General features: G+C 35.4%; 1 protein-coding gene across 1 annotated transcript; it reads left to right on the forward strand.

Moving 5' to 3' along the window:
* The first annotated feature begins 3941 nt into the window (after positions 1-3941).
* LOC124443664 (AP-2 complex subunit mu-like) lies at positions 3942-12678 on the forward strand. The gene is made up of 10 exons (XM_046994144.1): positions 3942-4129; positions 5879-6144; positions 6465-6683; positions 7144-7306; positions 8310-8361; positions 9037-9113; positions 9732-9867; positions 10551-10648; positions 11475-11586; positions 12409-12678. Exons 1-10 carry the CDS (start codon positions 4056-4058, stop codon positions 12541-12543), a joined length of 1332 nt encoding a protein of 443 aa, XP_046850100.1. The 5' UTR covers positions 3942-4055; the 3' UTR covers positions 12544-12678.
* The last annotated feature ends 875 nt before the right edge of the window (positions 12679-13553 follow it).

A 13553-nucleotide genomic window follows, 5' to 3' on the forward strand; every position in this document is an offset into this window, starting at 1 on the left:
TACGGAAAACATCTTTTATTTCTTTTATAAAATCAATGACACAGGCAAACTCAAAACAAGCGTCTCAATTTTCTTTTACTATAAAGTGTTGATTGCATTGTAAATTATCATTGCTTGATTGATTGATTGATTGATTGATTGATTGATTGATTGATTGATTTGATTGGTTGAGCTCAGATCGGTTTGCATAGGCTAATGAAAGCAAAACTATTAAACCAATCAGTGCACGCGTTTTATTGTTTGTATTTTGTAAAATAGATTGCAATGCTCCCTCGTTGAAAGTATGAAGGTCAAAGATCAAAGTACGCCATATGTGAAGGTAATAAAGGAAGTTTTATTATTTTTTTATATCAGCGTCTCGAAAGTTTTACAGGTTTTGGAGTGTTTTGATCAATGTAATAATATCCTTTGAGATTTTTTTAACTGCGATTACTGGTTGATTGCAGTGCAGTTATTTGTAATTGCACTGCAAAAAATGTAATTGCGCTGTTCAAAAGCATATACTTGCAGTATAAATACTCTAACCTAACTGGCTGAAACGCAGTGAAAATGGCGAAAGCCAAACAAACAAGTTTTCAATAAAAAACAACATGGCGGTAGATTTAAGTAAACCATTGAAGCAAACAAAGATTTCCACCGTTGCAATCGTGTGAACTCGAAGAATTAGCAAACAATGTAAAGAATGAAAAAAACCCAGCAAGAACTGTGTTTGTGATTAATGTACCTAAAGTTGGGCAACGCAACGAAGCGAGACCGGGTAGACCGTAGATGGCGTTTTGCAAAATGTCTCAAAGATTATGTTATTAGGAAGTAATGGTGTAGTTTCTTGTGCAATTACAGCGAAAAATGGTCGTAAGTTTTGTTAAGGACTCCAAGTCTAACAAAAACTCACTCGTGCATGTTTATCCGTAATTGCACTCGAGACTATACTAGTACCTACTCAAATATGCTGCAGATTGTACAAAAACATTCAATTGCAATTCACCAACATTAGCAATGCTTTCTTTCTATTAAATCTGGCTCCATGCACATTTGCTCCTGACTAGTTACTAAAGTAATACAATCTAAAAATGTATGATTAAAATAATTATATCGCTTAAGCTTTCATGAGATCATTTAAAAGACTTAAATATAGTTGTCATATAATTTTTCGATGAATAAATTAATTGGAAACCATTTCAATTATAGATAGAAGAATACAGTATTTCGGTTTCGACCGCTGCTTTTAAATATCATCTTCCATCGTCCTTTAAGGCAAAGATCAAATACTAGAATCGTCAGTTCGTTCATCTGGTCAGAATATGAAACATATTATTGCACTGGATTTGCTACATATCAAGAGTTATATTAAAAATATATATATATGTATGTATAGAAGCAAATTATATAGAAATTTATAAGAGCATTGTATATGAAATAATGACAACAATATTATTAGTTTGTTTTATCCAAAGAAATTATGTTAAACATGTATAAATTTATGTATCAAATTGTTTATATAAAAATATGACAGCCATCTGGCTCAAAGAATTTCTCCGTTCCAAAGTCAAAAATCTTTCCACAGTTATTTAAGATTATATTTTGGGTTTGAAATCTTATAATGACGAATTCTGGTTACTGTTTTTAAAACTTAACGTAACCGGAACTATAGCGTGCCATTTATATTATGTCGACGTCGATAGCAAATCTGGCAAAATGCAGCAACTTCCAGCATTTCATGTTCCCAAAGTTAAGGTAATTTTTGTGATCATTTATAACGCTAGTTTTGCCCAAAGAATCTTCTTAAACTAATTTTTGAATAAAATAACACGAGTTGTATAAATGCATGGCCATTGTAAGTGAAAAAATTTGCCAGCTTAAAGCTAGAAATGGTGCATGAAATGTCATATCTTCCAGACTTTTTCAATCACTCAAAATGCATAGGTAAAATAACGCGACAGAGATATCTTAAATTGACTGGTTTGGTTTTTCATTGTTCGGATAAATTCTATGAGCCATATGCTTTCTATAAAAATATTGAAAGATTATATATTAGCTATATTATTAGTTTACAGTTAGAATGAAAAACAACACTTTTTAGCCGACATAAGTGATTATAAATAGTATAATTGTTGAAAAATGTACATATATTGTAAGTATAGCAAACGTTGATACAATAAATGCGTAAGTTATATGTATATATTAAGAATTTTAAAACATTTTCAAAATAAATGCATTATATATAAGATTGTTTTCGGAAAAAAGATAGCACTATATAAAGAGATCTACGTAATTATAAAATCATAATATTTGATATGTGTCTATGTGCTTTATTTTATCCATGTTGCAGCTACATGTCTATTGAATTTGTGCATAGATCACAGTAAATATACGAAATTTTACAAAAATAAAGACAATAAAGAGTAAACATAACGAATGTATATGAAATTAGTTCATTTTTCATTCATCCCATATCGCAAAACAAAGACTTAGTTGTGGTTACAAAAATAAATATTGCTGTGAATAGCCGTATTTGTCATGGTGAATGACAATTGAGTATTTCTTAACTGTTGAAAACAAGTAGCTAGCTATAAAATTGAATGACACGATGAATTTCGGCAGTCAACTCTAACATCTCTAACAAAATCATAGGTCCAAAATCTACTTCTATTTATAATGAAGACAAGTTACGAACGTCATTACACCCAATACACCAAAGCGAGGAGCTGACGTTTGAAAAAGGGACAAGTTAAAGCCAAGTTTTCTTGTCTCGTAACTCGTAAGATGAAGAATTGGCGTACTGGGCAAGTTGCTCAGTCTGTCTCGCTCATGAGCGCACACAAGGGTGCGTGTATGTGTGTGAAGGCGGGAAGGAAGCAGTCCCAGATTTTGTTAAATATGTAAAATTAGTTCAGAAAACGATAGAGAACAAAAATACATCTTTCCATTGCTCAAAATAACGGCCCATCAAAGGACGCATTTAACGCTTTGAACAGTCACATTTCCACAGGTTGTCCACAACAATTATACATCAGTTTTCATTTCAACGTTCTTTTGATTATGAGCTCCGTGAGCTTGAATCGAAGACTTTGATTTCGTTTTCTTAAAGAGTCCTGTTCAGATCGTTTTGCTTGTATGTACAACTAAATTGTGTGTTGGCTAATTTTGCCTTATGAGGGTTTGTCCAGAAGCATTTTAGTGAAGCAACGTCAAGCATGAGAATCAGTAGTTTCTCAAAAATATACTTTTTCATGTTTTTGTTGTATTAGCTACAAGTCAAAATCTGACTTCGACTGAGCTACACATTTCGGTCGTATTTTGTGGCTTACATTCCCTCTAGACTCGTGAGTTTTTTTGTTAAGTAATGATACTACAGAAATCGTTCTCAAAACGTTGAACACTCCAAAAAATGTTTGGAGACCTTCTCTCCTGGTGTCAGTTGGTCTTATACTAGTTAGTTTACTCGCCATACAAGCTCATTAGACATGTTTATAAAATCATATGATTTGTTAAAATTGAAAACAAACTTGATCTATAAAAACGTTACCGTTATAAAAATTGATTTAAAAGACACAAGCTACTTTGAATTACACATGGTTTTGTATACTGTGGAAATAGATTTTCCATTTACAACATTCAAAGATTTCTATACTTACCCAAGTCTTTAGAAAGTACAACCTCCTTGCAAAGTTTCGGCCCAATTCTACAATTAGTGAGCTTTTTGTTATGTTAAGGATTCCTTCGACATAAAACTAGCTATAGGAATACTCTAAATGGCCCTTGTTGGGAATTTATGCCTGGATTTTGCATGCCCAGAGCACCAGAGCACTGGTTGTTGGTTCTCAGAGTCACAGAGTAGAGTGGTCTATAAAGTGAATCAAAAGAACCAAAATGGAAGCACAGGAAAAAGAGCGCAAAGTCTTGTGGGAAATATGCAAATCTCGTTTCCAATCCGACTCACACATTCTGACGGTGAAGGTTTTGCCCGAATCCCTGGAGTAATGTCCGCTATTTTCTAAAGATTTTTGAGGGAAACGGGCAGTGTTTTTTTTTGAGTGCTCAAGCTTATTGCGAAGATGATTGGTGGTGTGTTTGTGTACAATCACAAAGGAGAAGTCCTTATTTCCCGAGTTTTCCGCGACGATATTGGGTGAGTCTTGCATGCATCGCACATCAAGATATTTTAACTTGAAAGGTGCTGTTATTAATGCCATAGCTGGTAATATTTAAACACTTCTTGTGTACAACTTTTTGTGTACGTCAAAATAGTTGACCTCTATATTTTGCTTATTGTGAGCTGGCGTAATGTTGTAGAATGGTTTTATTCAAAACTAAGGAAGTATCAAATAGAAATGTTTGAATTTTGTATTCCATTTCAACACGATTGTATCTGTAACAGCTAATCTCGCACATTTTGGTGAGTTTTTCTGTATTGTATTCTTACCATTTGTCTTTACAGCTTGCTTGAAGTACGTATTTTCATAATGTACAAAACGTAATGAACAAAACAAAGTTGTTTATTAGAGTTACATGTGGAAGGAGTATTGGTTTGGTGACAAAATATTTTGTACATTTTCTAAACACATTCAACGCTCATACAGGTTTTAACTTTTAACTGGAGAACAATGATGTGTCCTTGAATATCATTGCATTACACTAAAATATCTCCCTTAATATCACAGTTAACCCAATACCACACTAACATACCAAAATATCACACTGAATAATATTGGCAGTTTTTGTCAGACTGACAAGCAAAAAATTGGATTGTTCAATTTACGTTACTAATCTTATCTGTATGGAGGATAAGCATACCAAGAGAATTCAGATATTTTTGATATTTTTCAATTATTGTGCATATATACATAGTATACAGAAATCATAGTATACAGAAATCATAATTGGTTACGTAGACTGAAAGTGGGTGACCATTAAACTAATATCATGGACCACAAGTCAGTGAAAGAGATTTTTTTCTCGATGGTATAAATTTGAAAATAACCAATTGAATTTGTTCGAAAAGCTATTGATTATGCATCTTGTTTAAATGAATTGACTATTTATCAAAAAGTTTAGTGTTAAACCTGACTCACACTTGCTCCATTCGTTTGTGCATTATTGAATGAAGACATTGTCATCCACTCCTTGATTACATCTTTGAAAACAAAATTTATAAAGTTTTGCAAACTATTTTGATGTGGTTAGTCAATAGTTTAAAAAAATACCAGTGAAACAATTCACCAATTGAATGATTAGATGTTAACCAGCCAAGTTGTAAACACAAAACTGGATTGATTTTACTAGTCTAATTTTTAATTAACCCCGTAGTATTCAGTACTTTTTGAAGGTATTTAGTTGCAAAGTAATATGAACAACAGTTTTTCAGATCTGATGTGCTAAAGTTAATTTTGACTGATAAAGCTATGGCTTTCGTTTGCTTGCTTGTTGAGGAGAAAAACAGGAAAAGATTTTGTTCTCCATCTTCTGAAAGTTGTGAGTTGTGCTCTTTAGCAAGGTGTAAGATGTAAGAAAGTGATGGGCTGGAGGTGTATGAAGGTGAAGGGCTGGAGTTGAATGAACGTGAAGGGCTGAAGGTGTATGAAAGTAAAAGGCTGGAGATGTCTGAAGGTGAAGGGCTGAAGCTGTATGAAGGTGAAGGGCTGAAGCTGTATGAAGGTGAAGGGCTGAAGCTGTATGAAGATGAAGGGCTGAAGGTGTATGAAGGTGAATGAGTGGAGGTGTACAAAGACCGGAGGTGTATAATTCATGGTCAAAGGTCGTTTGTGTAAATTTCTGTACTTTCAATTGTCATTTGTGTAAAGTTCTGTATTTTCATGTATCAATTGTGTCAAGTTGTGTATCTTCATAATTACATCATTTGTCATTCCTTTTTCTCAAGACGAAACTGTATCGATGCATTTCGTGTCAACGTGATTCACGCACGTGGCTTGGTCCGTTCCCCTGTCACGAACATTGCTCGTACCAGTTTCTTTCATACGAAACGCGGCAATGTATGGATCACGGCCGTGACGAGGCAAAACGTCAATGCTGCCATGGTGTTCGAGTTCCTTTTTAAAGTTGTCGAGGTTATGCAATCATATTTTGGCAAACTAACGGAGGAAAACATTAAAAATAATTTTGTTCTTATTTATGAATTATTGGATGGTAAGTTCATTTACGTTGTTATGGAGCGCCTTCTCCAATGTACGATCTAACATAATGAAATACTGGATGTTACCAACGTTTATGTACGCTTTTAAATTTGCCTGGTACGAAGGGCTTGGAAAGTTAACCTGAAACCTTGTTTTCTATTGCCAACCATGTTCATTTATTTTTAGAATTACTTGTTGTATCCAACTTTATCACGATTGGTAATTTTTGTCAAAGTGTGTTGGCTGGAATTTTCCCGAACACATGTGCCATTTTTAAATTCCAATCATATGAAATCAAAGCACTTAAATATGATTTTGTTTTATTCACTTAAGAAATCTGTGACTATGGCTACCCCCAGAAGACCGATACGTCCATTTTGAAAACGTTCATCACTCAACAAGGAATAAAAACGCAAACTCGCGAAGAACAAGCCCAGATTACCAGTCAAGTGACCGGACAGATTGGCTGGAGACGCGAGGGAATCAAATATCGCCGCAACGAGTTGTTCCTTGACGTGTTGGAGTCTGTGAATTTATTGATGTCTCCTCAAGGTGCGTGCTTCTCAAATCTCCCTTCGTTGTGAACGTTTTGTAAAGTCAGTGAATAAGTGAACATAAATGATCTGGAATATAGATTTTGAAGTAGCTATGATTCTGCGTAATTATAAGTATGTTGTGATAGATATTTATGATTACGGTATCTTCAGCAAAATACATATAACGTACATTGTCCTGCCCTAGTTCACCTTGCTTTTCACTTTCTTAATATCATGTTTTGTCCATCGCAGCTCATTTTTCATGTAAATACTGTGTAAATGTGTTTTTATTGCTGTTTTGATATCTCAACTTTGGGGTATTGCATATTTACACACATTTCCTGCTGTGAGATGCGTGAACAAATCGTTTTTGTGCGCCTCTTGTCATTTAGTTGATTATATAGTGTTTGTGTGCAATCCTTTATCCTTGTCCTCAAATGACGCTATTTGCTCAGTTTGTTTTTCATTTCGATCAGGTCAGACATTGAGTGCGCACGTGAGTGGTCGTGTTGTTATGAAGAGTTACCTTTCTGGGATGCCCGAATGTAAGTTTGGAATGAATGATAAACTGTTGTTGGAAAAACAAGCGAAGCCATCAACATCCGAATCTGCTGCAGCTGCTGAAGCTAGCTCGAAAAGGTACATTAACGGATAAACAGTGTTTTGAAGTAGTTCCCTCAACTGTTCGGCGATGCTCTTCTTTTGGATAAGAAAGTTGTCTTATTTTTAAAACTGCTTCCCTTCGCCATAAGTTATTCTTATTCTAAAATTCGTGATGTTTAAAGAATATAAACATGTTCTTAGTTTGAAGAAGTAAAAGATGTTTACTGTGTATGTTCAGGCTTACATAAGCAAAATGTGGAGACATTAGGGAGAATTCGAGAGCTGATCAGTTGCACCTGCTTGAGATTTCTTACAAACGTCTCCGAGGTTTGCACAAGCCAGTGCAAACACGAAAAACATCTTTTATTTCTTTTCTGAAACAACACTAATGCGAAACTGACAAATTTTAAATAAATGTTTTAATTTTGCTCTAAAATGTATTCATGATTGATTTGCAAGTGTTCTTTGATTATTTGAACTTAGATCTGTTTGCACACGTTCATGCAAACACTGATATTGACCAACCACCGCCCGCGTTTTATTGTGTTATTTTATGAATTGTTTTCATTAACACGTAAGGTATTCAAGCTTAAGATTTAAAGGTGTATTTTTTACCAGGGTCGCTGAAAGCAGCCGCAAATCAATGATGATTAGTAGGAATGGAAAATAGGGCATTTCTACAATTTATGTGCATCATAAATATTTGCTTGTTTGCAAGTGTCTTTCGCCCTTTTTGCTCGTTAATTATAAAATAAGAACAATACAGTGTGTGCGCAGATTGGTCAACAGCTGAATTTGAATTCGCTATACAAACCGATAAAGTACCTGAATCAATCAAATAGGATTTGCAAATCAGTCATGAATAGACGTTAGAGTAAAAATGAAAAAAAATTGACCCGGTGCAAAGCCTTGACCTTTGGTTTCGGTTATGGACTGATTTGCTCTTGAGTTCTCCCAAAGATATCCTCTGTTTGCATGTGTAAGCCTGCGAAAACACTGTAAACATCTTTTCGTAACCGGATCATGTTCTCATTTTCAGGAATACTTCAAGTAAGAGCGGAATTGCTATCGATGATTGTACTTTCCATCAGGTACTAATGTGCTGCATTTTATCATTTCCTAAATCTGTTATACACTGTCAAAGTTTCTTTGGCGATCGCAGAGGAAAGCAAAATATAAACTAGTTTTTGTCACTAAAATGTTCTTTGCCTTCCGTCTACACTTAAAATTTTTTCCTGTCCTTTGAAAGTAAAAGCTTTAGGTACGTGTCTGTGACGTAGCAAGCGGTCACGTTTTTTGTGCTGTGTAAATAATTCGGCTATGTCATTACACTTAGCATTGTCTCCACTCAGCACGTCTACACCTAGCTACGTCTACAACTACGGCTACGTCACTGCACCTACGGCTACACCTACACCTAAGTCACTACACCTACGGCTATGCCACTACACCCAGCTACATCTACACCTACGGATACGTCTGCTAAGTAGCAATATGATTTAAACCCAAACAGCATTGCAAGACTATTGACAATCGACATTAAACTTTGCCAACACTGCATTATGCGTGCCATTCAAATGTAGCGAAGTTTTTGTCGCTATTAGCGTTCTATGTCTACTGACCCACATCTCATTTCAACTTTTTAATGACTGCATCAAAATCTGTCGGTTTGCACAAACTCTGTAAACAAAATGAAGTCATTATCATCTTGACGTAAATATTCTGTTTATCATATAGCTCGAGTTGAGTATTTTTTTTTTGTTTAGTGTGTAAAGTTGAGTAAATTTGAAACGGAGAGAAGCATTAGTTTTGTTCCTCCTGATGGCGAGTTTGAATTAATGAGGTGAGTTTAACTAAATTGAAATCCGAGTTCGTCATTTGGTAGTATTTCCATGATATTCAAGTGATATCAACCATTTACTTTTTCTTCTTTACCTGGATGTTTAATGTGTTGCTTTATTTTTCTATTAATTTTCATTTTATGAGACGTCGAAGGACTTACGACGTAAAATGATTTCCTTCACTGGAATTGTTGTTATTTTCACATGGCATTGAAAATTATTTGTAGATGACGTAACTTTTATCTGTAGATGACGTAATTTTTAATGTGATAACTGAAGACACAAAAAGTAGTATGGCGAAATCTTCGTCGAGATTTTCAAGCGGTTTATAAACTGTTTTCGCTCGAATTATTGAGAGTAAGAACGAATATAAAATGCTGAAATGGCTTAACTGTTGGAGAATTTTCAACGAATGTTTACGGGAAAAGACGAAGGCGAACTGCTAAGATTATTTTACTTCGAATCACAGAAAACTTTATTGCTTCCGTACGAAATAGTTTGAAAGCTTCGGCATATATAATTGTATTATGCAATTATAAAACAATTATTGCATCGGTTTTGAAAATCATTCTCGATGTCATGCTTAACCTCCTCCAATAATTAACAACGTTATTCTTCAGATATCGTACGACCAAAGACATCAGTCTCCCATTCCGTGTAATACCCTTAGTGCGTGAGGTTGGCAAAACTAGAATGGAGGTGAAAGTCGTCCTTAAATCCAACTTCAAACCATCCATTTTGGGACAGAAGATTGAGGTCAGTGACTGTTTATCTTACGATTCCAACCCAACATCAGTTTTATAACCCACAGCAAGCATCAAGATATGAACCAAAAATCCCCAATTCATCTCCAGATGCTGACACGAGAATCTTACATAGTTTTGGCAGAACATGACATTTATATCACGAGCACGCTTGCCCATGTGATTCGCAAAAAAATCGCAGTTTAAATTTGTTTCGACAAAGTATTTCATAATTAAATGGATTCATTTTCTCCCAATACATGCAGAGTTAATGTGATCGTAAGAATTGTGGAAACTGAGAAAAATATTTTCATTTGCGGTGACGTTCCCTTTTAATGTCGAGAAACAAGCAATAGCTCTGCAGATAAATAAACCGGTTTTTGTTTAGCTTCAGCCACGTTTGATGATTATTATTAAGGAATGAGTTTGCGCGCTTGTGTTTACTTCTAGTAATGAGTCTCCGTGATATCAAATAGCACAGAATATCCACAGATTACAAACTGAGACAACGTCTGTCTATTTATTCAATGAAGAAAATGGCCGCAAAGATCATTTGCATTGTGGTTGACAATGATTCTTTAAAATGTTCTTCTGGGCCGTTCCCTTCTTGTTAGCTCCTGCTTTTTGTCGTTGGAATCAGACATTTCTACAAATATCATTGTTTAGTGTGTTAACGTAAATTTTTTGATTTGTTAGATTCGCATTCCAACACCCCCAACAACAGCTGGAGTTCAGGTCGTATGTATGAAAGGCAGAGCTAAATTCAAGTCTAGCGAGAACGCGATTGTTTGGAAGTAAGTACCGTATCTCGTTATTAAATAAAACAAGACGTCCATCGGGCCCCGTTCTCTCGGCTTACTCGAGAAAAGTGTCACAGTGTAGTGGATATACGTACAGTAAGTCATCTTCGTATGCAATTTTTATGCTAACTTCTACACCGTTAGCCATTTTTATTATTTCTGTTTGTCAAAAAAGGCAATTGACTGACTGCTGTTAGCCATTTTTATCATTCTTATTGGTCAAAAAAGCAGTTGACTTGCAACCAATATGGTTATCACATGCGTAATAAGATATGCGTGGCACGAAAAAATTCAATGGAGTGGCCCTACTGTATGTTCTCTATACTGTGACAGTGTTAAGTTATATTTGCGTATTACGATAGTTGCCAAACAGCACAACGAATTCACGGAGATGCTCACTCGTGAAACGATCCAAGAAAGATTTTGATTGGTTTAAGGATTTCGTGTCAGTCACGCGTGATTTATGTAATCACGCGACTGTACGAGAAAATCCGATATCTAAACTTGGGCCTTACCTTACCTTAATTTTTTTGACAAGAGTTCCCAAAAACCGATACAACAAGACTTCTTCTGCTCTTCCAATTTTAATTAAGAAGTTGGAAGCAGCTTCGTAAGTTCAACATGGTATGATTGACGCCAGTTGATAGTTTCGTTCTTAAGTCAAAATATTTGACGAACCAAGAAAGATATTGCCTGCTGTGAAAATTTCGGCGTGAAGAAATCATTGTTGAAATCTTCCATTGCTTATAAAATATTTGGATTGCATATGATATATTTGGATTGCATTGCAAATGATATATTTGGACGATTTTGACTGCAGGATCAAGCGAATGGCTGGAATGAAGGAATCCCAAATAAGCGCCGAGATTGAGCTTATGCCAGCGAAGGAAGGCAAGAAATGGGCGAGACCACCAATATCGCTTAATTTCGAGGTATTTGTTATTCCTTTTAGTGATAAAATCGGCAACGTTTTATTCAGGGCCGGATTATCTGTGTGGATGGAGGGGGGTGCGCACCCCTCAAGAAATATTATAAGATGGTATTACTTACTGTAGACTGTGGACTATTATTATAACGGTACGAGAGGCTATTTAATTGTACAGTAAGACTGAAAAGTGGAACTTCTCATTTCAAAGGCAATTACATATTTTGTACTACCATCATTTGTAATTGAGTATTACCTTGCACATTTCTATTTAAACATTAAAAATGAAATAAATAAGTATGCATTCATTAGCAAAAACATATGCATTTTTTGAAAAGCTAATTGCACTTTCTTTGCGCACGGCTCGCTAATCTGTAAGCCTAAAAATCCATAATAGCTCGAGGCCCTTGCAACTTTAGCTAGGATAACGATGCTCCCCTCTCCTTGAAAAATCTGCACACCCCCTGTCAAATGAGCAATGATCCACCCCTGGTTTGATTAAGATATCTTTTATAACTGTAAAGATGTTAAGTACTTTGATGCCATTGAAAAGTAACCATGAGACAAATTTTTGTCAATATAGATTTTGTGCACGACTTGGATGTATCATTATATTTTTTACTGCACAATTAAGCCCGAATTACTATAAAATCTTTTGAGTGAAACCAGAAAATTGTTTAAGCAAAAGGACCTTCTTCGCCGTAACACGATTGCAACCTACGCTTCTTAATAGTAATTTTGAACATCCTATCCAAAACCATTAGTCCAAAGACAAGTTCTGTTGACAAATTGCTAGAACTCAAAACAAACCAATGATCATTTTGTCTAGGTTCCGTTCGCTTGTTCTGGCCTCAAGGTGCGCTACCTCAAAGTCTTCGAACACAAGTTGAATTACAGTGATCATGACGTCATCAAGTGGGTGAGGTACATATCTCGCAGTGGGCTGTACGAGACTAGATGTTGATATCAGTCAAACTAAAATTCATTCAATCACGATATAGTGAGGTCTATCATTGAAAGATAGACAAGCATTTTACGTTTATGCTATATTTACAATTCTACTCTTTCATTACTTAGTAATATAGTGTGTAATAAGCAACATGAGCCGTGACCGTTCATCGTGTTTCTCGCGCTTCTCGTTCGAAGATCAACTTGCACTCTGAGATACGGTTATATTGGCACGTTGTTTTATTTTTTGAGCGTAAATCTTCATCATAAAAAGCATAGGCTGATATGTGCTTTGCGAAAAGCACGGATGAAAATCACACGTGGAAAACGGGTAGTTCTAAAGTTTTTTTCTTGCTGTCCGTATATAAATTTCTCGCACAAAACAGGGAGCTGTTGCAACCAATCTTCCCAAAGCTTGACATTTGTTACTTGTCCAAGCAACTAATACAGCCATCATTACATTGCCTTAAAAGGCCTTGTTACTTACAGTAGCCTAATCTGTAATGAATGCTTAATTACTTAAAGCTCTTGTGGTCCATCCATCGTGGTGGTTAGATAGGACTCTAGTCAAGCTGTGGATGAAACAACAAAATGTGCTTCATATAACCTACACTACTCATCACACCGCTTCATTATCGGGCTCGCGAGAGTGTGGGAGAAAACAAATAGAAATCCCCTGTAAACACTAGATGTACATATCAATCGATATGTAGAGTCTATGGCATTGCATAAAAAATGAAATCCCCATTGAACACTAGATGTGCATGTCAACCGATTTATAGAGTCTATGGGATTGCATGAATTGAAATCCCCATTGAAATCTAGATGTACATATCAACCGATTTATAGAGTCTATGGCATTGTATGAATTGAAATCCCCATTGAACACTACTAGATGTACATGTCAACCGATTTATGTACCGAATGACAAATTTCACGATTCTGTCCATCATCAAAAATATTATCTTATCGAAATCGTCACGAACGACTTGTACGTGCGGCTCCGTTGCTAACGATAAATTGACT

This window comes from Xenia sp. Carnegie-2017, unplaced genomic scaffold (assembly GCF_021976095.1).
Source record: "Xenia sp. Carnegie-2017 unplaced genomic scaffold, XeniaSp_v1 HiC_scaffold_21, whole genome shotgun sequence".
NCBI lineage: Eukaryota > Metazoa > Cnidaria > Anthozoa > Malacalcyonacea > Xeniidae > Xenia > Xenia sp. Carnegie-2017.

Excerpts from the sequence above, each read along its gene's own strand:
- LOC124443664 (XM_046994144.1), top strand. The coding sequence starts at position 4,056 with ATGATTGGTGGTGTGTTTGTGTACAATCACAAAGGAGAAGTCCTTATT. Across the intron at positions 4,130-5,878 it reads GTTTTCCGCGACGATATTGG|ACGAAACTGTATCGATGCAT; the intron begins GTGAGTCTTGCA and ends CTTTTTCTCAAG. Across the intron at positions 11,587-12,408 it reads CAATATCGCTTAATTTCGAG|GTTCCGTTCGCTTGTTCTGG; the intron begins GTATTTGTTATT and ends CATTTTGTCTAG.